This window comes from Hydra vulgaris, chromosome 06 (assembly GCF_038396675.1).
Source record: "Hydra vulgaris chromosome 06, alternate assembly HydraT2T_AEP".
NCBI lineage: Eukaryota > Metazoa > Cnidaria > Hydrozoa > Anthoathecata > Hydridae > Hydra > Hydra vulgaris.
This window is the reverse complement of record NC_088925.1, coordinates 18,237,277-18,261,476: the sequence shown is the minus strand read 5'-3', so window position 1 is coordinate 18,261,476 and position 24,200 is coordinate 18,237,277. Positions and strand designations below refer to the sequence as shown.

The 24,200-nt window shown below is 28.6% G+C and overlaps 1 protein-coding gene across 2 annotated transcripts in view; it reads left to right on the top strand.

Annotated features, from left to right (window-relative positions):
- Positions 1-6,326: 6,326 nt before the first annotated feature.
- Positions 6,327-24,200, top strand: part of LOC136081699 (copine-3-like) — a 54,878-nt gene continuing 37,004 nt past the window's right edge. Inside the window, exons 1-8 of one of the 2 annotated variants that reach the window (XM_065799442.1) lie at positions 6,327-6,471; positions 7,496-7,651; positions 7,723-7,902; positions 18,157-18,225; positions 20,472-20,546; positions 21,149-21,232; positions 22,595-22,684; positions 23,265-23,360. In XM_065799442.1, the coding sequence (XP_065655514.1) occupies positions 7,505-7,651; positions 7,723-7,902; positions 18,157-18,225; positions 20,472-20,546; positions 21,149-21,232; positions 22,595-22,684; positions 23,265-23,360 (741 nt within the window). In that variant the 5' untranslated portion in view covers positions 6,327-6,471; positions 7,496-7,504. Of the gene's footprint in view, positions 6,677-7,495; positions 7,652-7,722; positions 7,903-18,156; positions 18,226-20,471; positions 20,547-21,148; positions 21,233-22,594; positions 22,685-23,264; positions 23,361-24,200 lie in introns of both variants that reach the window. The other variant, XM_065799443.1, reaches the window with a different exon arrangement.

Sequence of the window (24,200 nt, the reverse complement as noted above, 5' to 3'; positions counted from 1 at the left end):
AAGTGCACTCTTCTGTTAAAGACTTGATATTAAACCGTATTTTGTTTCAAAAACACTGAAATTTAGGCTAAGAAACTTAAGCAACCATTAAGCAACTCGAGATATAGAAATTAGCTGAAAAATAATGCCACTCGAGTTCTGACCAAAATTCTAAGTTGCTTATACAAAAAAAATCGTGTATTAGCTGTCAAAAGCGTTGAACTTTCACAACTCAGTGCCTCAACAGCAATTTTGATTGGCTCTATGACAGTTTGCAACATAAACAAAGCATTAAAATCTACCTTATTGATCAGATCAAGCATATTTAATTCAGTTAATGTCTCAAACAGGCAAAGTTTTATTTTAACCAGTCGATCAATCATTGTGGGGATAGAATTCTAACGATGTTGAACGTCAAGGTGCAACTTCGAACGTCAAGGTGCGATTTCAACTCTAAATGCTTGAGTTACTTTTGACTGAAATATTTGATTTCTAACGGTCAATTTCTAATATATTTGACAACATCTCGTGCATTTTTCATAGCAGAATGGAAATCGACTTCTGAATAATCTACTTGCACAACCTTCATGTCATTATTTTCAAAATTGTCAACCTGATCTTTATCTTCAGAATCCAAATTTAACTCACTTGAACTAATTTGGTCGTTTTTTTTATACGAAGTGCCAGTTACTCCCAACTGAATGTCATGATTAATGCAATACTGGTCGATTATCTTAACAATTTTCATATATTTCTTCTTGATTGCTGCACCATCTTTTGTTGATCTTACCAAATCTTTTTCAAACTCAATTGAAAAACTCTTCAAGTGATATTTTCTCAACAACTGCTTCAGCACGAACCAAAGATGCAAACTAATCCCAATTTTTATGTTTTATTTTCTTTACTTCAATGCAGATTTATTCCAAAGAAGCAGCAGCGGAGAACAGTTGTATACTTGTCTACACTTATACTGAACTTTCTACCCTTCTTAATTTTTAAAACGATTTCTTAAACCATTTGATTTTCTTGTTATGAAAATCAGCGTTGATAAGTTTCATTACCCCGCTCTTATTTTTTGGAAGTTGATATTCTTCTTTTTTTGATTGCATCGCAAATTAATTTCTGGTGATAGCTCAAATGTGATTTCTGGTGAAAGCTCAAATGGATATTCCGTTAAACTATTTCATTTAAGCTCTTACCTTGAACAAAATCAAGCATGGTTTTAGGTTTCTTTTCTGCTACAACTTGTTTACAAGGAACTTTTCAGTTTGAGACCAATCAACTCCATGCTTTGATTTTAAGTGAGCCTTTAAGCTCAAGGTAGAGAGCAGTGAACCTTTATCCTGAGCCTTTAAGTGAGCCTTTAAACTCGTGGTTTAGAGCATTAAAGGACATAATTGCAGTGATTGCAAACTCCTTCTATATCCTTAGTCAGAGGATTTTTTCGTTTTGTTGCAAACTCCCAAAACAGATGACGTCTCTATTGAATTAAGGTGTATATTATATATACATACATAATAAATATTCTTCACTATAAGAATAATATCTAACTTCTTGCGAAATATTGAAATACTTAATCACAAATTCAATTAGTTAAGTCAATAAAATCAACAACTCAACCTCACTGTTATGTTTTGCATTTTTATTTATAGGAAAGAAAATTATGTTTTGTTTAACATTTATTTCTATACTAAATTAAACTATAAAAAGTTATTATGTTAAAACAATGTGTAGTTTTTCGTATTGCTATTCCAACTCTGTCGAATTTAGCGCTACGGCTTTTGTTCCATTCATGCGAAAAATTCCTCGTCCGGAATGAATTTCTTAAGGAAATAGTTTTGCAATCATTTTAGAGCTTTTCATATAATTCTCTAAAGGGAACTGCTTGTGTTGCAATCTTTAATTATTATTTTAAAGGAGTATTAGAAATAATTATCAATTGGGAATTGGTTTCGTAACAATCGTTACACTTGCTTCACAAAACAGTTCATAGGAACACTACTTTGTTCCACATTAAAAATCCAGAAATCGTTCGAAAATCAAACTGTTCTTTTAAATTAAAAAAAAAAAATTTTAATTTTCCGTGAGAAAAAAGTATTAGGATAAAAATCAAAAACAGGAAAACAGGTAGAAACAGCTGTTTCCTGTTTTCCGATTTTCGCTAAAAAAACAGCTGTTTTATGGTTTCTGTTAACAGCTGTTAGAAACACTAGGAGGAAACAAGTCTTTACGTATTTACAAGTTTCTATAGATATTTAAATTCTATATATTTTAAGTATATGAATTTGTTGACTCTGAAAATTTGAAAAATGTTGTTTTCTTTAACTGAAGTTGATTTTATGATTTTTACAGAAATTTTGTTTTTAACATGATTCCCATAAATGTTTGAAACAGTTGCTATGGGCCCTCAATATCGAAAAAAGTCTTTTAAAAAAATGAATTTTTGATTTTTTAGTTAAAAACAACAAAATAATGAATATAATTTATAGATAGTAGTTAGAACCCAGCAAATCGGAAATTAAAATATCGAATCGAATTTCAAATATATTCACCTTTATATTTGCAAATCGAAGCTTATTTTAACTTTAAAGATTTATAAATCTTAATTTTATAAATTTTTTATATATAAATTTAACAAACTATAATATAAAATAGAGCTTTCTAGTTTTTGAAAATGCAAAATTATCAATAATCTTTTCAACATTTATGATGCAATTTCTATGGATATGCACCATAGCCAAGCCATTAATCGTTCTTGTCCTATATTGGATTTTAACCAAGTTTTAAGTCTTTTTAAAACCAAGAAACTTTATTCTCCCGAACCAACGCTAACAGGAAGGGTTCAAACCAGTTGCAAAATACATTTAATTAAAGGGAAGACATTACCATCACATTGCTTGTATGCTTCTAGCGCACATTCAGGAAGGTCTTGTTGCTTTTCGATTGCGTCTTTCCATTTTAGCTACCAAAATTCAAGTTTTGAAAAATTTTCATTAATTGAACATTCTCATTAACAGTATTTATATTGGGCAGAACTTTCATAAAACTCACCATACTAGTTTTGGATGCTGTTAACTTTGTCTTTGTTTTGTTTAATAAACTTCTAGGTATTGCTACATTTAATTCAAAAGAGTTCAAGGTTTTTCAGAAAATCTGAACCGTTAATCTAGAAGTATGCTATCAAGTAGCGGTAATTAAACATTTACTCTGTAGTAAGTTAGAGGATCATTGGTATAAAGGTTTGCGCGATTAGTTTGTTTTCCTGCAATTCGTGGAATCTTGATTTTTAGATCTAAGTCTTCTAGTTACTTTGATGCAATTTTGATTTTAAGAGACTGTGGTACTTAACACTTGGCTAATAAAAAAAACTTTATTACAAATAAGGACTCAGATATTGCATTTTTTAAGTAATGCGGCCTTTGTTGAAGAATCCCGTTCATTCCACTAAGATATCAAATCAAGTGTTTCTTCTATATTTGTTAAGCAAGATTTAGAACTTAACACAGAATCATGCCGTTTATTCCATCTCGTTTTGCATACGCTTGTAAGCATTCCCTTATTTATATATTTTACTTTGCTTCGGCGAAGATTTAAAAAAATGATATTACTTCTTTCATTGTGTCAATTGTATTTCTTGCAGCTCACACAGACGAACATTTGGAAATTAATAAGTTTAAAGCATGGTTGTAACATAGACTTTTTATTGCGTTTGGTAGGATCTTCTGTAACTTTGTGACTGCTCCATTGTTTTCACCTAACATAAGGCTGCATCCATCAGCACCTATACCAACACAATCGTTTAAATTGAAGCGAAATTTTGTCAATGTGTTTGCAACTGTGTGTGCTAGCAATTCTCCATTTAATACAGGTTCATAAGTAAAATCAGAATAATTTTCAGTATGGCAGTTTACAAAACCAATAAAATCTTCACGGATTTCACAGGTATTAACATCAATATATCTTAATACGACTGTCATTTGAGAGCTATGACTAGTATCCGTTGTTTCATCAAATATAACGCTATAAAATTTTCCTTTAAAAAATCTTGTTATATTTAAGTCCTGAATTTGTTGAGCGCATAGTTCAAATATTTTATTTTGAATACTTTTACTTATGTATGTTGCTTTAGAATTAAGCTATTTAAATAGTTTTTTAAAATATTGTCCCCAGCGCTCATTCGAAAGCGAAGCAATTCCTGAAGATTGCCATCATTAATTACTAAAGAGTTTTGATTTATTTCAAAGATCTGCCCGTCATCGAGATGACCTCGATGAGCAATATTCTGTCAACCAAGAAATGTTATAGATTCGATTATAGAATTTAATTGTTCTCAATTTTCTTTAGCCTGTTTAAGCCTTCCTTCGTTAACTAAATTACGTGCAAATGTAGACGGACATTCATATGTTTTGATGAAATCTAATGCTGCCAACATAGTAACTTTGTGATACGCATGGCAATCATGTAATTGTCAGTCTCCATAAGAGGTAAAGTAAATAGCTTGAGTAATTGTACTTGACCGTGCATCCCCCCAACTTTTGCAAAAAAAAAGCAATATTTACAAAAAATTTCACAAAAGCATTCTGAAATCATTATCCACGGAAATTTATGTATATGTTTCTCGGACAAAAAGCAATTAACATTCTTACCCTTCTTTAAATGCATAAAATATGGATATTTGTAATTTAGACCAGGAACCAATAGCATTTCAATATTTGGTATTTATCTTGTTCCGTTATCTGACGTGTTGAAAAAGCCCCAATGTCTATAGGCAAACAACTATCATCTTTTGTCGCAGGTATTGAATCTTCTTTATTAATTTCTGCGTTAGTTTTACTTGTAAAATTAGCAGCTTCTTTACCAAGTCCAGGTTCTGGAGAAAAAGGATTAAGTTTCATTGTAATTTGTTCTTTTTCAGCCCCGTCAATAAATGCACAATTAAATCACTCGGATGATGACATTTATTCTGTTGGTCATTGTAGCTAATAAAAATAATTTCATTTAAGATAGTTAAAATCATTTGTCATTTATTTATTTAAAATAGTAATAAACACACTTTTGCTTTCTAAATAAGAAACTAATTCATAAGAAATTTATTCAGTTACTATTCAGTAAAAAAAAATTCTTTTCATCTTATCTAAATACAACTTGAAGTGTATATAAATGTAATATAAATTAAAATGATACAACTTCAATTGTTGAAAAACAAATACTTTTTTATTGAAATTTTCAGAGGTGGGGACGCATTTTTTGGTCTTGGAGATACCTAACTTCCAGACATGGAGCAAACTCCAAACATTTATATGTTTATACTTCTGTCAAATAAGGATGCTTTGCAAAAAATTGCGATGATTGGAGTCTGGGAACAAAAAAAGCCCCAAAATTTCGGCCATCTCGGTTCCAAACGTGAGAGCTACAAGTTAATGAAATATATTTTGTACTATTTTCAACTAGACTTATATTCATCTAAAAATTTTAAGTTTCATTGTTTAATTTCTCAGCGTTCAAAAATTATGACCATATAAAGTTTGCAACCCCTCATATTGGGGTTGGGGGTGGGGGTTTAAACTTTATTTGTTCATATTTTTTGAACGCTAAAATATTTTGTTATGAAATTTAAAATTTATCGACGAATATAAGTCTAATTGAAAATAGTTTAAAAAATATTTCATCAACTTGTTGCTCTCACGTTTGGGGCAGGAAGGAGGATAAAACTTTGGGTTTTTTTTGTTCCCAGGCTCTAATCATCGAAAGTTTTTGCAAAACATCCATATTTGACATAACTATAAGCATATAAATGTTTGGAGTTTGCTCCATGCCTGGAAGTTAGATAGCTCGAAGACCAAAAAATGCTTCCGCCACTCTTGGAAATTTTAACCACCAAAAACAGCATCGCGTATATAAATTATACTACAAATTAAAATTACATTAAAAAAAATTTACTATTAAAATCACATCTATATATATATATATATTTTCAATTAATTTTATCGTTTTTCATTGTTATCTAATTTTATAGTAGAATGAATTAATGATGATAGCATTAAAATGTTTTGAAACTTTCATAGTTTTTCTTCGATATCGTAAAAATGTTAAAAAGGCAACAATAAATTTTCTTTGTAATGCTATGAAATAGTTTTAGTTGTGCAAAAAAAAAAAATTAAAAAATAAAAATAGTTAGCTGTAGAAAATTTTTTTGTATTTTGTTATTTCTTTTAAAAATCTTTTATTAACATGTTGAAGTTTGACATTTCTTAGGGTTTGGAAAGGGGGAAGTTGCCCCGTTCTAAAAAATACTTTTTTTGTTAATTAGACTTAAATCAAACTCAGCGGCTTTTTTAAGGTTTGTTCAGGGTTGAGAGTTACAAATAAATCAAAATAAAAACAAGTAGCCTCATCGGCTGTAAAGCTCCCTCTGGTGACTTGGGGAGGTGAATTTGAAAAAACAACAACAACAACAACAAAACATTAATAATGGTTTCAGACCTACCTTAGGTAGGGTTCTTTCTATGAAATTAACGATTTATGAAAAGATAAAAGATTATCAATCCTTTTTTAAAATAAATTAATTGAAAGAAATTTCTAAAGATCGAAATAACATCTATTGTTCATGACATAGTTCATTGTTTATGTCACTATTAGCACTCTAGAAAAAAAATTTAAAGTTTTATTTTTCAGACCATATCTCATATATTTGAGGGTATAGTCTCTTAATATCTCATTTTTCATTATTTTTATTTTTAATATTACATAATACTTTTTAAACTCTAATAAGAAAGTTTTAATACATCAACATTAGTAGTAAATACATAAGTAATAAAAACAACAACAACAATGAATTTAGATTAAAAGCAGTTTAGCACTAACTTAATTCTTTCAAAGTTTAATTATTTTAAAATAGATAACCACCAAATATGAAGATTTAATAAGTCAAGTTTAAATGGATATTTTGCAAGCCAGCAAATTAATTTTAAAGTAAAGTGATAATTTTTAATGATGTTGATATTTTTGTTACATTCCAGAATTTGCGGCATTGCTCTACTCTTTTAGCCACATTTTTTTTTACCAATAAATGCTTTGATAATGGTTTCTGGTAGACAGTCCCATTGCTAAAATTTAAAAATAGTTTTTTAGTAAAGTTCAAAAAGTTAATATCATTTGAGTATTCAACAGCCTCATGATTCCACTGTCTTGGTTATTTGGCGTTTAAAATAAGCGAAATAAAAGTAAAATTTTTAAGAAAATTTGCTTAAAATTTGTTTAAAAACAACAGTATTTTGAAATCTTACATAATATTTGCCAATGATTTGAGTCAAAGTTTATAAAAGTCAAATTTTTCATTAAGTATCTTTTATTATTATTATTGTTATTATTATTATTATTATTACTATTATTTATGTATTTTTAATTAAAATGATTAATTATATTATGTTTATGCTTTATATAACTAATAATGATTATTATTTTAAGTATTTTCGCTATTAAGTTGTTCATACAAACTCATTAAAATTTTTTTTAGATAATGTAAATGAATTATCAAAGTTTTGGTCAGAGTTTATCTTCCAAAGTATCTTTATCAATCTCTTGTAATGGGTTACTTAATAAAGATATAACTTCTAAATCAGATCCTATTGTACAGGTGTTGATGCAGAGTCCATTAGGTGCATGGAAAGAGGTTGGTCATATAATTTTTATTTATCAAGATGGTATACTAAATTAATAACTAGTTTTATTTAAATTATGCAGATAGGAAGGACTGAATGCATTAAGAATACATTAAATCCAGAGTTCACTCAATCAATAGAGGTAGATTACAAGTTTGAAGAAGTCCAGAAGATAAAATTTGCAGTCTATGATATTGATAATAGTACAGACACTCTGTATGATGATGATTTTCTAGGACAGGTTGAAGTAACTTTAGGAAAGGTATCTATAATTTATTTGCTAAATATTGCTGTTCAATTTTTATGCTGTAAATTTATTATTTTACACACAAAAACACACAGACACAAACACACACACACACACACACACACACACACACACACACACACACACATATATATATATAAATTAACATAAATCATCATCATATATGCAGTAATACAATTACATTAGCACTAGAATAAAATTTTTTATGAGTAATACAAACTCTTTTAAATTTTTTTTTTTTAACATCTTCGCTTCCAACAAGGCTGCAAGCAACCACTAATTAAAGTTGGAAGTTACTGAAAGAGAAAAGATGAAGATTGTAGAGCAAGATAACGATTGACAGGCGACTTAAAGGATTGCAAATTATATGAAGATGAAGAGTAGATGACTCATCGAGTACATCACCGTTCATAAATATAGAAATATCTAAATTATTGTGATAACGATTGGCTGAAAAAAATTGAGTTATATCTGTATTGAAATTCACCAGCCACTGTAAGCCCCATGCCGTAGCAGAACTGAGATCCTTTTCAAGCTCAAATGCCCCCTCCAAGCAATCAGAGAGTGTTGGTTTCTTATCACAACAATAGTAAATGGTAGTATAATCAGCAAACAATGCCACCTTAGATGAGAGAATATCTGGAAGATCGTTAATGCAAATTAAAAAGAGTATAAGGCCAAGGATAAAACCTTGAGGAACCCCTGAAGTTACAGAATAAGAAGAAGAGTGCTGTCCATCAAGGACAACTTTTATACTACAATTGGAAAGGAAAGATTCAATAATCTTAAAAATGTTGCCAGATACACAGTAAGAAGAAAGCTTATGGAGAAGACCAGCATGCCAAACTTTATCAAAAGCTTTTGAAATGTCAAGAGCAATGGCCATAACCTCTCCATCTTTATCTAATGCATGATAAAACCTATTGTTTATTACTGTTAGCAAATCAGTTGTAGAACAAAAAGATCGAAATCCATATTGATGGTCAGAAAGTTATTAGATTCATGATGAGGAATTAAGTATTTGTTAATTAAAGATTCAAAAACCTTGCTTATGATAAGAAGAAGACTAATGGGACGGTAGTTAGACGAATCAGATCGCTCCCCAGAATTTTTGAAGATAGGGATAACAGATATCACTTTCCAGCGGGCTGGAAAACAAGACTCTGATAAGCACTTGTTGAATAGTTTTGAGAGTATAGACGACAGCTCCGGAGAACACTGCTGCAAGACAATATCAGGTATGTTGTCTGGGCCACAAGCTGTAGAAGAGTCTAAGCAGGTAATCACTTTAGGTACAGAAGCTGGAGTGATACAAATGTCAAGCAATAGATCAACCTGTTTGTTGGCAATATCAGGTAGAACGCAACTAGTGGAATCGAGATAATATTGATGAAAAGTTTTTAGCAAACAATTCAGCCTTGTCTTTAGGTGAGGTGATAAAGTCTGAACCATACAAGAGAGGTGGAATTAAAGATTTGCCCTTATTATTGATACTATCAAAGATTCTCCAGAAGTCACGAGAGCCTTATTTTTGAGATAAGGTACAAGATTTCATGACCTGAGAATTGCGGGCTTTGGCGTAGTCAAAACCTTTTTACAATGGTTTTTAGCAGTAATAAACAGACGTCTGTTTTCGGGATAATTGTTTTGCTGATAGATATGGAAGTAACGGTTTCGATTGGCAATCGCAGCAGCACAATGGGAGGAAAATCATGGAGGAGATTGAGGCTTGACCTGGATTCGTTAAGAGGGAACAAAAGATTCAATGCCAGCTTGAATTCACGAAGTTATGTAAGAAGCACATTTGTCGACAGGAAGACAAAAGATTTCTACCCAAGGGCTATCACTAAGAAAATCACGGAAAGAATCCCAGTCAGCTTTACTGTAGTTGTAAGAGGTTCGATAATAGGGGGATTCAGGTGATGAAGAAGAATGAGATATTAGTTTTAGAGAGATCAAACTGTGATCAGAAGCACCTAAGGGTGAATGTGGAGAAACTGAGCACTGACTAGGATCAGAAACAAGACATAAGTTGCGTAGAGAAGGTAAATGATTCGGGTTGTCTGGAAAGCAAGATGGAATGTTGACTATTTGAGTTAAGGATTGAGAAAAGCAAAAGTTGTGGGCTTTATTGCCTGCAGAATCACCGACACTAGAGCTAAGCCATTTAGTGTGATGAGCATTAAAGTCACTGACAATAACAATATTTGCTGATGGATAAAGAGAGAGGATTTGGTCAATATGATCAGAAATAACATCAAAAAGACTTGAGATGAAGAAGAGCGATTTAGAACAAAGAGAAAGGCGATAGAGTGAAGTGGTGCTAAACGAAAGCACACAAAAGAATAGTCTGTGGATTCAAACCTAGTCTCACAACTAGTGGGTGAGTTTTTACAAATGTCCAGACCAAGCATGCGGCTATTGGAGTCTTTACAAATTTAAGGAAGATAACCATCAACACTAAGATTGCAAGATGAGAATGCTCAACTTAAATTAGTCTCACAAAGAGCAAGTAGGTCTGGTGAACAAGTAGTAACCAGTTGAACATGTCTTTCTACGTTTTGACAATGGCATAGAAAATCATCTAACGTCAATTTTTGCATATTTTGTATTGTATTTTCAATGAAATCATCACTTAACTCTTTTAAAGTAGGTGGTGGAGTCCTTGGAAGTTCTTCCCAATTTACAAGACTATGGTAATCAACTGCATCAAAGTTTAGAAGGGGAATTTTGAATTTTCTTGCTTCTGTAGAGTTTGAAACTGCATATTGCCTTGCAAATTAATTTCTTCTAGCTGCTAATTCTCTTATTTCTTTTCGTTCATCCATCAACATTGATACCAAAAATATTTTCTGGGTGACCATAATATGCTATTCTTTGAATGCATTTATCAACTATAAGTCAATTGCTTTCAGAAAAGAAGCAAAAGAATTGAATTAAGCGCCACAAAAATTTGCCCCCATGTAACATTGAGGCTCCAGTTTTATAAAGAACCACACCGGTGCAAAAACTCGAAGAATGTAATCAGTAAGTATTACAAGCTTTGTAAATGAAAGAGTGCAACATAAAATCGAAGGATTCATTTTGCTGTTGTCATCAAGAATCAACCAACAGGCTTTTTTTTCTAGGCTTTCTTTTACTTTGCCTATTTCTATTGCCTTGCACATGTTATAAAGATGCTGTTGATCTTTGCTAATACTATTTGTCACAGTCTCATGTAGAATGTTCGGTAAGTTATTCTGTCTAACATTAAATTTGACAATTTGCAACTCGTGACAATTTGCAAGTGCTTACCCAATGTTGCCACTAAATTCAGTAGGTCCTGAAGTGGTACCATCTTTATGCAATACTAAATTTCTCTATGGTATATCATTAAAATGGAACATACACACTAACCATTGATCTGGATATCCCAAATGCAGTTCCAGCAATCTTATTACACCATTGTTCACACCAGTTTTTACGTTAGCTCCAATAGAGCCAACACATTATCAAGTGATATTTTGTTTTCATCAAAAAAATGTATAATAGCATTCTTAATATTTGTTGATGACGCAGTTGATGGAGAAATATGACCAAGAAAAATGGAATGAAGTTCTTCAATTAATGTGTTATGTTCTTTACTGCTAGTTGTTAATGCACAAAGAGTTTTATCTTTTCTCCCATCAAAGAAATTTGATTTTGGGCTTACTGAACACATTGCTTGTGTGATAATGTAGTTCTAAGCAATTGTCCTTGATGCCTTAACTTGGTTCAGTCTATGATAACTTTTCTGTCATGTTTTTTTTTATAATTCTTTTATCTGAAAATGTGCCAGTAGCAATTGCAGCTCCAGCAACATCAGATACACCATATCTGTCACATTCTCTGGCAACTATTGGAAACTTTATCATATTTCTGTGAGATTCACTAGCTAATTCACTGAAATCTGACAAATGATTGTCATCAACATAGCTCTGAGTGTCATTTATAAACTCCTCCTCACCAGAATTAATTTCTGCATCTATATTAGAAGTGATACTAACTGCTTCCAGACTGCTTTTACTAGATGAAAAAAAACATAGTCCTTCTGTCTCTTTGTGCTTCTTTTAAATGCTTTGGTTAATATAAAAGTTTTTTTCCTACTTAAAGGACCAATAACCATATTTCTTTTATTTCTTTGATCCATTAAAAATTCATGCTTAAGTACTTTTGGTATTCTTTTGATATTCTTTAATTACTTAAATTAAGACAATGATATGCTGCAATGTCAAAAAAAAACTAAACTTTTCATCTTAGCAATTAGTACTTTGATTCACCTTTTCTTTTAAGAGTCTTTGTCAAATTATTGTGCAAAGGTTCTACTATCTGCTGCACTCTTTACATTGTAACAGTTGTAATACCAGATTTCTCATCCAAATGTTCATAACATTTTCAGAAACTCTAGAAACTATTGTGCATGACTTGGTAATCCTAGGAAGTTGTAATTTAACAAAAGAATAGTGCTGCGTGACTTCCTTAACAGTTAGATGTTTGCGAGTAGTAAGTTAACATTCGATGCCATAAACAGGACAAATCAGCTGTGCTCTTGTAACAGCCATAGTTTGCCACAGAAATCCAAATATTTTTATTTTTCTAAATATAAACTTAGTTTTATTCAATTTAAAAAAAAAATATTGAAATAGTTTTAAATTCAATAAGTCATATACAAAAATCCATTTATTTGTACTTCTTATTTAGTCAGCCATAGTTTTTTCTTGTTGACATTTTTGATCGTTGAAATGAGGCAAGAATATTTCTTTTCAATATGAACAACATGTGTCAAGTTGAATTCCACTGGTAAACTAATGAAATTAAGTCGAAAGTGCACCATTTTATACAAAAAGTTTTTGTATTTAAAATCTTATTAAAGATATTTAAAATCTAATTAAAATTTATTAATTAGATTTTTACAAAAAATGTAATTAAAAAGTCTAATTAAAAATCTAATTAAAAATTTAATTTGTTTTTGTCAAAAACAAATTAAATTTTTAATTCGATTTATTAAAATCACGGAGTCAAAATATTAATTAATTAAAAAAACAAATTATTAAGCATTTTGTAAATTATAATAATTTTTAATTTGGAAAATAATATAACATTTAAGTCTCGTTCTACTTCTCGCGAGAACTTTCTATTTCTTGTTTCTCACGAGAAGTCCCATTTCTCACGAGAAACGAGATCGAGACGAGATCTCGCTCATGGTTACAAAATGCAAAACATAAAAAAACTGAAATATTATAGCTAAAATACTGAGTTATTAAAATATTAATTTTAATTTGTGTCAGTTAACCCCTCGCTATCTTCTTCATCAGCATCTACCATATCACTATAAGAAGGCAAATTTTCATAAAAGTAAGCATTTTGAGGATTTTGTAAATATTGACATTTTATAACACCTCTTTTTTTTTTGCCCCCTTTATCGGAATCAAACCATTATAGGACAGTTTGTAGGGAATCGTTGCAGGTGTTCTGTTGTTTTTTTTTTTGAGTATTTTAAACCTTTTCCAAGATCCAAAGAAACTATTTTGTTTAGCTAAAACTTTACCAACATTATCTTTGTCTATTTTATACATTCTACCTCGTCGTAGTTTAAAATTTTTCCATAATTTACCCTAAAGTAGGGCTTAAGCATGTCTTTATATTAAAAAAGTCTTCCTGTTTTGGCTTTTCAAGAATTAACTGTTTTGGTGTTTTCCTTTCATCCATAACAACCTTATCCCAATCCTCATGGATATCTGCCAAGATTGTTTTTCTTGCATTGCTAAATAGATGGAAATCTCCATTATTTGGCAAAAAGGAGTGGCTTCTTATCGAAAAAATTTGAATTACACAATGAATTTTTTTAAGTACATGTACTACCATATATCAAAACCAAATCATGACAAAATTTATTTTGTCCAGAACACCCATCACTCAAAATATACAGGGTCTTTGTACCCTGTGGCAAATGTTTATTTAACCAGTGGAGCAACATTGATGTTACATCATTTTGCCCACGTTTTGCCACTCCTTCATAATAAGAATTCATGAACACATCATTTCGGGCTAAATCGTGTATCTCAAATATGTAGTACCATAACTGCCTAGAATAGAACACAGCATTTGTATCCATATTTGGCAAAGGCAAATTTTGCATGAAGTCGAATGATATAACAGTAATGTCAGTAGAAGAGCTCGCTAGTAATTTTAATCCTCGCTTTTTATTTGTAAACTCTTGAGCTCTTGCCAAATGAAGCTTGTGTTCTATCTCCAGTTTTCGTTTGTCTTCTTATATCCTCGATCTCCTCACAGTGACACATGTTCATACTGTGATTCTGTATGTCTTCATACAGAATCACAGTATGAACATGTACTTCACATCATACTTCAGTTGAATTTTGTAAAATTGTGAGAAGAGTTCGTGCATTTTTTGTATTTTTTTTTCTTACATTTTTATATTTGTTGAAAGAATAATAAATTTGATGGCCTTTGAAGGGATGTATATGAGAATTAATGAGCTGTAATACTTTATCAGGTGCAGCATGTGGGCGATTTTTATGTTTTCCTCTTTTATATTTTGGGGCTAATTCTGTACTTGTGTATGATTTTGAATACGTCTCAGTTGAGGATGAGAAATACCATGAATTGATAAAAATGCTTTCATACAAATCTCAAGACCATCATCAGAAGATTTTATCTGGAACAAATAAGAATAATTTTTATTAAGAATGATGAAGATTTGTATGCATTTTATTAAGAATAATGAAGATTTTTATGCATTTTATAAGACACATTAGAAATAATAACACTGACCTTATACTTGTAAGATGCTGAATGCATATAATTACACTGATAAACAAATAAAATTTTATTGTGCATATCTTGTTAACTAGGTGGTTTTTTTAAACAAATTAAATATGCTGATTTCAAATATGCAAACCATTTTTCACCATCATGTCAAGTTGTAAAGATATTTGGGTTCAAATCTTTAGTATTTAAGGTAAAGTCCCTAATATTGTCGAAAAAAAAGTTATTCAAAAGTATGTCAACCTGGGTCTCAAAAGAAGCGTATTTTCATAGAGATTTTAAAAATTGTATTTGTTTGTAATAAAAATAAGTACTTTTTGTATTATTGCTGAGAAACATTTTGTTAAAATTTTTATAAAAGTCTTTAGCATTTTTTTACATAATTTTTTTTGTCAATAAATTTTAAGTAAAAATATTTATCTTTTCTAAAATCTCTATGAAAATACGCTTCTTTTGAGACCCAGGTTGACATACTTTTGAATAACTTTTTTTTCGACAATCTAATATTGTCGAAGAAAGTTTAAAATCTTTAAAGAAAAAATCTTTAGTATTTAAGGACTTTACCTTAAATACTAAAGATTTGAACCCAAATATCTTTACAACTTGACGTGATGGTGAAAAATGGTTTGCATATTTGAAATCAGCATATTTAATTTGTTTTAAAAAACCACCTAGTTAACAAGATATGCACAATAAAATTTATTTGTTTATCAGATTTTTCATGTTTCCACTTGATGTAGAACATTTTACTGAATGAATTTTCGACAAATGGGCAGGCTTTTTATTATCTAATTTGGCTTTTTCAATTTCCAAACATGGTTTGCAATAATAATTGCTTTCATCGAGATTTTGACCATCTTCAGCTACTAATTCTCCATAATAATTCCAAACAAGTGAAGCACATTTTTTTAAAGGTGCTGCACAATCTTATCTTCAAATATTTTATTGATGAGTTTTCATTTGGTTCGCGACAAGATAATGATGTATTATTTATTGATCTTTTCATATTAAATCTCTAATTACCAAAAAGTAAATGTACCTGAAAGAAAAAGAAATTTCTTTTATATGCAGTTTGCTCCTAATGCAACGGTAAATAAGAAATATTTGTTATTAAATTATAAACCGAGTCAAACTATGGAAGTAAAAATTATTATATTGCCATGGTCAAACGAAAAATAAGCGCAAAAATGAAGTAAGCACAACAAAATTCATAAAAATCAGAGAAAAAAAAAAAGGATTGAGCGTAACATTATAGTTTTAAAAAACAAAAACTGACCATTTCAGCTGTATTTTAGCGGCGACTGCATTTTGAATAAAATAGCGGCTATTAGTGGCTTTTAATAAAAAACTGGCAGTAGTTGGATATTAACTAAATTGGCGGCAGTTCCAATCTACTTCATATTATTCAGGAGCAACAAGCTCACTATCCAAAGTCAAATTTTTTTAATGATCTACCTTAATATAGATATACAAACATTTTTTTTTTTTTTTACCAAGAAAGATTAAAATGTAGTAGGTTGTATCCAGGGATGCGTAGTCTTAAAAGTACTCCGGCTTTATAACTTTATTTTTTTTTAAATAAAGTTATAAAGCCTGGTGTCCAGAAGCTCTAAACATGTTGGTTCAATAATGATCTGCTATAACAAAAAAAATTATTATATTCTTAATACTTATTGTTTTTAAGTCCAGATTCCTGGAGTCCCGGAGTCCTTGCCGCCATTATACCTAAAGACTCCGGGCCAAAAATTGATTGTTCTTCTGACCTATAAGTCTTGATTTTTTCCCCATTAGTAGCCCATAAGCTTTTCCATATTTTTGAAGCTCCTGGATACCAAAAACTAGAAAGAAGTAATCTTTTTTGACTTTCAAATCAAGAGTCCTTTTTGGAACTCCGCATCCCTGGTTGTACCTAAAGCCTTTATGAGTGAGGAAAAAATTTAGGTAAATGTTTTAGAGCATAAAGGGTGACTTTTCTGAATGACTGAAATTCAAGTAAGAATGGTTTTGGTTGATGGAACTTGAGATGATAGCTTATTTTAGCAGCAACCATATTAGTATTTCTAGAAAAGAGAAAGAGATTGCAACTTTACAATGATTGAAAGTGGCTCAAGCTTGGCTGAAAGAACAGGTCTATCTATTTTTATATTGGATTTTTTGACTTTCTCTAGAAGAAAAAGAGCAATAGGAGAACCAGTCCAAATATAACAACAGTGTTCAATACTGAGAAGAATAAGAGATTTGTAGAGGTACAGAATGAAGTCAGGTGTAAGATAATGATAAGCACAAAAATAGAAGCAACCATACTTTGCAATGGATTGTATATATGATTTCTATGAGCAATCATCTTTAAAGCCATTACTACAGATACTACAGATCTTTAGTTTTGATGCCAAAATTCTAAACACTACCCCACAGGTGCTTTAAGATTATGTGTAGAAGTGCTAAATGGAAATGCATAAAAAATAGTCAGTAGGTGAGTAAATGTATAGAGTTAAGTATATGCCTAGGCCATGCGTGTGACAAATGAAATCTCTAAGAATCAAAGGATTATAATTATCTACACTGAGGTCCACAGATAAAACACCCAAATTCAAATAGAGCAAGTATATCTGCATTTTGCAAGAGGTAAGATGCAACATATAAAAAGTGACTCCTAAGAACATAAATATTCACAAAAAATATATTGAAAACAGTTAGCATTGGTAATCATTTTATATGTTTAGTACTTTTAGGTGCTTTGGTCATGTTTAACTTGAAGAGAACTTGACTCATTCATAAATAGAGCAAGTTACTCCAAGCAATAAACTATGCAGTTACCTCAGTCTTACTAATTAACATAAAGTAATCTACTTGACTGTAAAAATTTAATCAATATTAAAGGTTTTTTCACTTAGTGTTGTTTGTACAATTAATAACTTTTTGACTCATTTATTAAACATTTAAATTTTAATTTTTTATTATATTAGTCAAAATTTTCTTTATTAAACTTTTTGTTTGAATAATCATTGTTGATGTGTTTAATTTATCATTATAGTTAAGGTATAAGTTAACTATAATGATAAATTAATGTTCAACAACAAAGTCATATTTCAACATTATATATTGTTGGAACATGAAAAAAACCTTATAGTCTTGTTACTTGTTATATCACAATCATATAATCATGTTACATGATACATGCAAAACATAATATTTTAGCCAACCTTTAAGTTTAAAATATTAAGTTTTGCAAAATGTTTGTGTAAAGTATTGCATTTTGAAAAAAGTTAAATATTTAAAATGTTATGTTTTGCATTTAAATTTAAAAAAATTTGATTTTGAGCAGTACAGCTGTCTCCATTTAAAAAATTGTGTAAAAAAAAAATTAAAAAAAAGATATTTTTTTTATTATAAAATGGTTTGAAATTTAATTTTACAATTTTTTTTATAACTTTTTTTAAGATAGTTTCCATGAGATGTGTGACAGAGAAGCTTGTTTATAATTCTTCTTCCAATGCTGGAACCATAAAGGTAGGCTAGTAATCCAGGAAGGGTAAAGGTTATATATTGTTGCCTTAATAAGTCATTTTAATCCTAAGCATTGTTTTAAAACTTTGTTTATAAATTCATGATTATTTACTAAACACAAAGACAATATTTATCAAATTAGTTCCAAATGTATTATATAAAAAAACAGTACATAACCTATAAATTTCAAAAACAAATTCAAAGAAGATAAATACTTTATAAATAATTGTTTATTAATAAAAAATAATTATGTTAGTATTTTATCAAATAATGACAGTTCTTCAAACTATGACAAGTTCTTCAAACTATGACAGCTCCTTACCTACTGAAAAGCAGTGTCAATTCTTTGTTACTTTGTTGTACTTGAGATAACCACTTGAGGTAACCACTTATAGTAAAAATCAAAATTATGCATTAAAGATTAATTTTCAACTTGCAGCAGGTGTTAAAAATTCATTTTTTTTTAAATTGATAAATTAGATTTACTTTGCAGGCAAATAGAAAATAGCGTAAACGGTTTAAATAAATTATGAAGCTTCTAACTGTGAAGGTTTTATATATAGACAATTGTCAAAAATAATTTAAAGAACTATACTCTTTAATTTTTTTTCTGAATGAATAGAGTCAGTTTTCCCTTAAATGATGTAATCAGTGTCATAATGTAGTTTATTTGATTTTCAAGTTTATAATTATTTAGCTAAATAAGAATCTTGTTTTACAGCAGAACCTTTTTTAGCAGTGAGATGATAGGGACCAAGAGTTACCAAGAAAAAAAATTGAAAAGATTCTCATTTAGCTTCAGTAAAATAACAATTAATGATGGAATTTTAGTCAGATTTACAAGAAATTTGATATAAAATTTTAAAACAGATCAAAAAATTTATTTATTTTATGCATATTATAATTATTTTTGTATATTTGTTTTATTTTATAATTTTATAACAACATATATTTATATAATTTACATATCATTATAGTTTGAGTGTAAAACATTTTTATTGCATTAAAAGTTTTTGTTAGAGATCTGCACAATAGGATGATATTTTTTTTTTAATTTTTATAATGGCTTTAACATCAAGAGATAATTTTTATTGACCTTGAAATTATATATAACTTGATGATTAGTTTTAAAAATGTTTTCCATAGACAACTTTTTTTTAAAAACTAACTTGTTTATTTTTTTTTCTAACAAGATAAGAAAATAAGCCATGATCTCTTAAGAACACAAGAAAAGAAGCTTAGACAGAGATTAGGATTAGTGAGTGTATTTGACAAGGTTTGTCACAGAAAATCAAGGTATGTTCAGCAGTGAGGATGCAGATGATTTGGATATCAGCATGTAGAGAGGGAGAAGCTTCAGAAGAAAAGGTAGAAGTAAAAAAACTTGGAGAGACTGTTTACATACAGTATGAACAAGCCTCAGTTAAGTAAAGAAGATGCTCAAGGTTGTTTTTATTTTATTGGAGAATAGCATTAAGAATAAAACTAAAAGGTATAGTGAACACTGATGTTGAAGTTTTAATTTAAAGGATAGGATTAAACCAAAAAAACGTAGTTTAAAGTTAATCTTTTATAAAAACACATTGCACTGTGAGTTTTTTTGAATTTAATTTTTACATTTAAAATTGCATCTCCGTTGTCCCCCAAAAGTCTAATTCCTTCAGAGAAGTTGTTTCTAGCTTATATGTTTATGCAGGACCTAATTTCTGTAATATTGATAAAAATTCCTCTCATAACTCCCCCTTTTCATTAGAGTTTAAATTATTTGTGGTCTACAAACTTATTTGTGTGTAATGTATCGTTTATTAAAATGGTAAAGGTACAGTTAAACTCATATAATTCAAATCAAAAGGGTTTTTAACACACTTAAAAGTATTTTTGAATTTACACAAGTTTTTTGAATTATTGGAGTTCAATACTAGATATTAAATCTTGAAGATTTATTATTTTCAGGTTATAATTTTTTTTCTTGCTGTTTTTTATAAAATGATGATTATTTTTGAAATTTTTATATATTTTTGCTTTGTTTGAAACTCAACATGAGATACTTTTAAAAAACTTTTTTTGATATTAGGGACCTATTTAATGTTCAAGGGTCCATAGCAACTGCTAAAAATATTTTTTATTCAAAAAATTTTTAAATCTAGTCTTTCAAAAACATAATTATTAATGTCATATTTTATTATATCTTTTAAAAATGTATTGTAGCTGAATGTTTTAATGTCTTATAAAAAAAATATTTTTTTTAGATTACTGCTGAAGAGATAGGCGAGTCAAATATTGATGTTGAATTTCAGTTCAGTGGACAAAAGTTAGATAACAAAGTTAGTCTTGTTTCTTATTACATGGTTCAATAGTATTAATTACATAGTTTAATGGTTGTTGTTGCATGAATAAGGTTTAAAATTGAAGTTCATAATTACAGGGTTAGTTGTTGTTTTTAGGAATTGCAAGGGTTTGCAAAGCTTGAGGCAAACAGTACTTTTGTGACAATATAAATTTTAAAAAATTTTATAGGCCTTTTAAGACCTTAACATGTGGCGCATATTTATATTTATGTCGTAAATTTAACTTTTAATTAATTTTAAAATAGTGAGACAATAAAAAATGTGTAGGGTAAATGAAGAGTGTTTTGGTGACACAAAATTTGTAAATTATCAAAGTATTTTATTTATTAGATAAATAATTTATGAGTATTTATTCGTAAACTTTTAATGTTGTAAAAGTTACTCTCATAAATTTACATATAATTAATTCTAATTATTAAAGTTGAAGTTTGATTTTAAACTGTTATGAGAATATGTATTAGAGATTATATAAATAGATAGTTTTTTAAAGGATTGTTAAAAATGAAAACTCTGTACCTTACAATTTTGTGTTATAGTTAAAATTACAGTTACCATGTTAAAGTTTAATTTTTTTAAAGGATTTATTTTCAAAATCTGATCCATACTTGGAATTATTGAAAGACAAAGGAGATGGAACATTTACAGTTGTTCACAGAACACCAGTAATTATTTTAAATTTTTATAACAATTATAGTGCTGAACAATAAAGTTATCACTATGGATACTGTTGCATTTTAATTTAGTTACAGTGTCTAATTATCATTATTTTTTTAAGAAAATCAGTGAAACCATTTTCTTATTCATGTTTATTCAACTATCTTTAAAAATGATTTTTTTTTAAGTTTTTTTCATATAATTGGCTTGACTTAGAATTAAAAAAAGATAATAACACAGTTAAACTAGATGCTCGAACCTTTAAAATGGGTCATGGGTTTATATTTCTCACCATTTAATCTTTATGTACTGTATTTTAACAAATTTGAATTAATAGTATAAAGTATAATGACATTTGGCTTTTAATTACTGATTAATGCCTAAGACTTCATAATTTCTGTTATGATGTACTTTAAAGAATCAGTTATAATGCCAGATACTTTGGGAAGTAAGCTAAGCACACTCTACTAAACTTAAATAATTAAAAAACCATTTTTTTTTACTTAAGTAAGAAAGCCCACTTAATTTTTATTGATAAAATTTACTTACAACAGCAGTAGTTAAACATTTATTGTGTGTTTCCATTATAATAAGTAAAATCAAATTGAATTAAAAATGAAAATATCTTTGTAAACTTACAGTTCTGTGAGTTTTTAGTGTGGGCAGATTTTAAGATATTTAAAAAAAAGTAAAATCAATTTTTAAAAGCTGTTATTAACTCTAAAGATATTATTAAATATAGTATGAGATATAATTAAACATTTTTGTCTCAGTTTAGTTGCAAATTTTATTATTAAAATTAACATTTTCAACATTAAACACCAATAGAAAACCTATCCACAAAAAAAATGAATATATTGTCTTTTGGTATTTTATATTTAGAAACTAAAAAACAGGGAGTGATTTAATCTTCCAATACAAAATCCACAAAAGATATAACACAATCAATTAAGTAAACACATTAAGCTCCAACCAACTTCATATAAGAAACCAGCATTAACCACCACAGACTATATTGTGTAAAGTCATTAAAAAATCTGCAGTGAGCATACATATTTATTATTCAAACTAAATATTAGTCATAACAGAAAAAACTAATATGTATTAAGTTATGCAAGATTTCTACTATGGTAGCAGATTTAGGTTCTTAAGTATTATGTAGAAAAATAAATGCATTAAATATGTCTTGTTTTTCATCTTTAGATTCATGTGATTGATTTCTTAAATTTTAATTAATTCATTTTGATTTTATGATAATTAAAAAATATATTGTTACTATAATTACACTGCATATAATGTATTTTTCTGTTTATTGCTGTTTATAATTATAGTGATGCTATTGTTTATATATTTTAACTGCATTGTTTTAGCATATTGACAACACATTAAATCCCAAGTGGAAGCCGTTTACAATATCTCTTCAAAAGCTTTGTAACAACAATTATGATTTGCAGCTTAAAGTAAATATATTTATAATCAACATTTTTGATGGTCTGTTAAAAATTACTCATATATATTTTTTCAATAGTTTGAACAACCAGTGGGTTTGGTTTAAACAAACAGTGTGATTGGTTGCTTTATTTCATCATTATTTATTGACCCTATTCAACATTTGGATTTTGTTGTATATAAATAAAAAATTTGTTTTGTTTATTTTTTTTATTAATGAACCATTGAAAAGTTATGTTAAGTTTATATTATTTTAAAACAAAATACCAACTAATTTTTTTTTAACATTTGTAAACTCTTATATTTGAAATTAAATTAAAGGTTTCACACTTGTGTGGTTTCCAAAATGCCATTTTCTGATATGAATATGACATTATGGAGTATTACGACCAGTGATATGATTGATTTCCAGTAATATTAATGGACAGATAATGCCCTCTAAAATGTACACAAATGCCATTTCACTTTAAAAAATTTGTATAATAAAAATAATTATTGTTTTAAAATAATTTCTTATAATAAAAGTTTTTGTAATAATGTTTTAGATATGTTATAATGACTATGATGATGATGGTATTTTTATGGTTTTAGATATGTTGTTATGACTACGATAATGATGGTAGCCATGATTTTATTGGTGAATTTTATACAACAATGAAGGAAATGTCTACTGGTGTTCAAAGACAGGTTAGTATTGAAATTTTTAAAAGATTTAATAATGTTACAACTTTTAAATGGAACTTGTTTTTCATGATTTCTGTTTGAAATATGTAAGGATTAAATAGCTTCTGTGGAATATTAAGGTTTCCTATACACAATATTTAAGTTTCGTATGGTTTCAATGCGTTGAGCATTTTTATGTCTTATAATTAAATATTGAATGTTTTTTACTTTCTGTCTTAAATACGGAATATGAAATAAAAAGTAGTTATAGGTTGTTTTTTTTGTTTTAGTCACTGTATTTAACTCTTATTTGTTTTTTATTTTTAATTGTTGTTACAAACCTTTCTTAACACTAATACCTCTACAAGTAGGAAAAGTTTGTTAGTAACCAAAATTAGTATTTCTTATTTATGAAGTGAGCACTCTATCATTAAACCACTATTGCATTATGTTTTATAATGTTATTATGCTATGTTTAAATAATTCACTTGCAAAGTATTAGAATTTTTATAGCTTATGTATGGAATATTGAAAGTTTAACGGTTTTTTTATTTTTGGCACCCAAACAGGTTGTAAATGACTCTGTAAAATTAAGTTATTAACAAAGTTTACACCATCTAATCATAGAAATAATATATACGTGTTGTTTAGGTTTATAACCTTTTTTTTTAGAAGCTATTTTGGTATATCAAAGTAAATCAGACATTTTCTTCGATGTATTGTAGTTGTTAAATTAAGAAATTATTAAAACTAAAAACTTTATAAAATTGCTAAATAAGAAAAGTAGAAGTAGTTGAAGATATATTATAAGATGTTTGAAATGCGCCATCTGATGTTAGATAATGAGCAAAAAATAGAAATCTA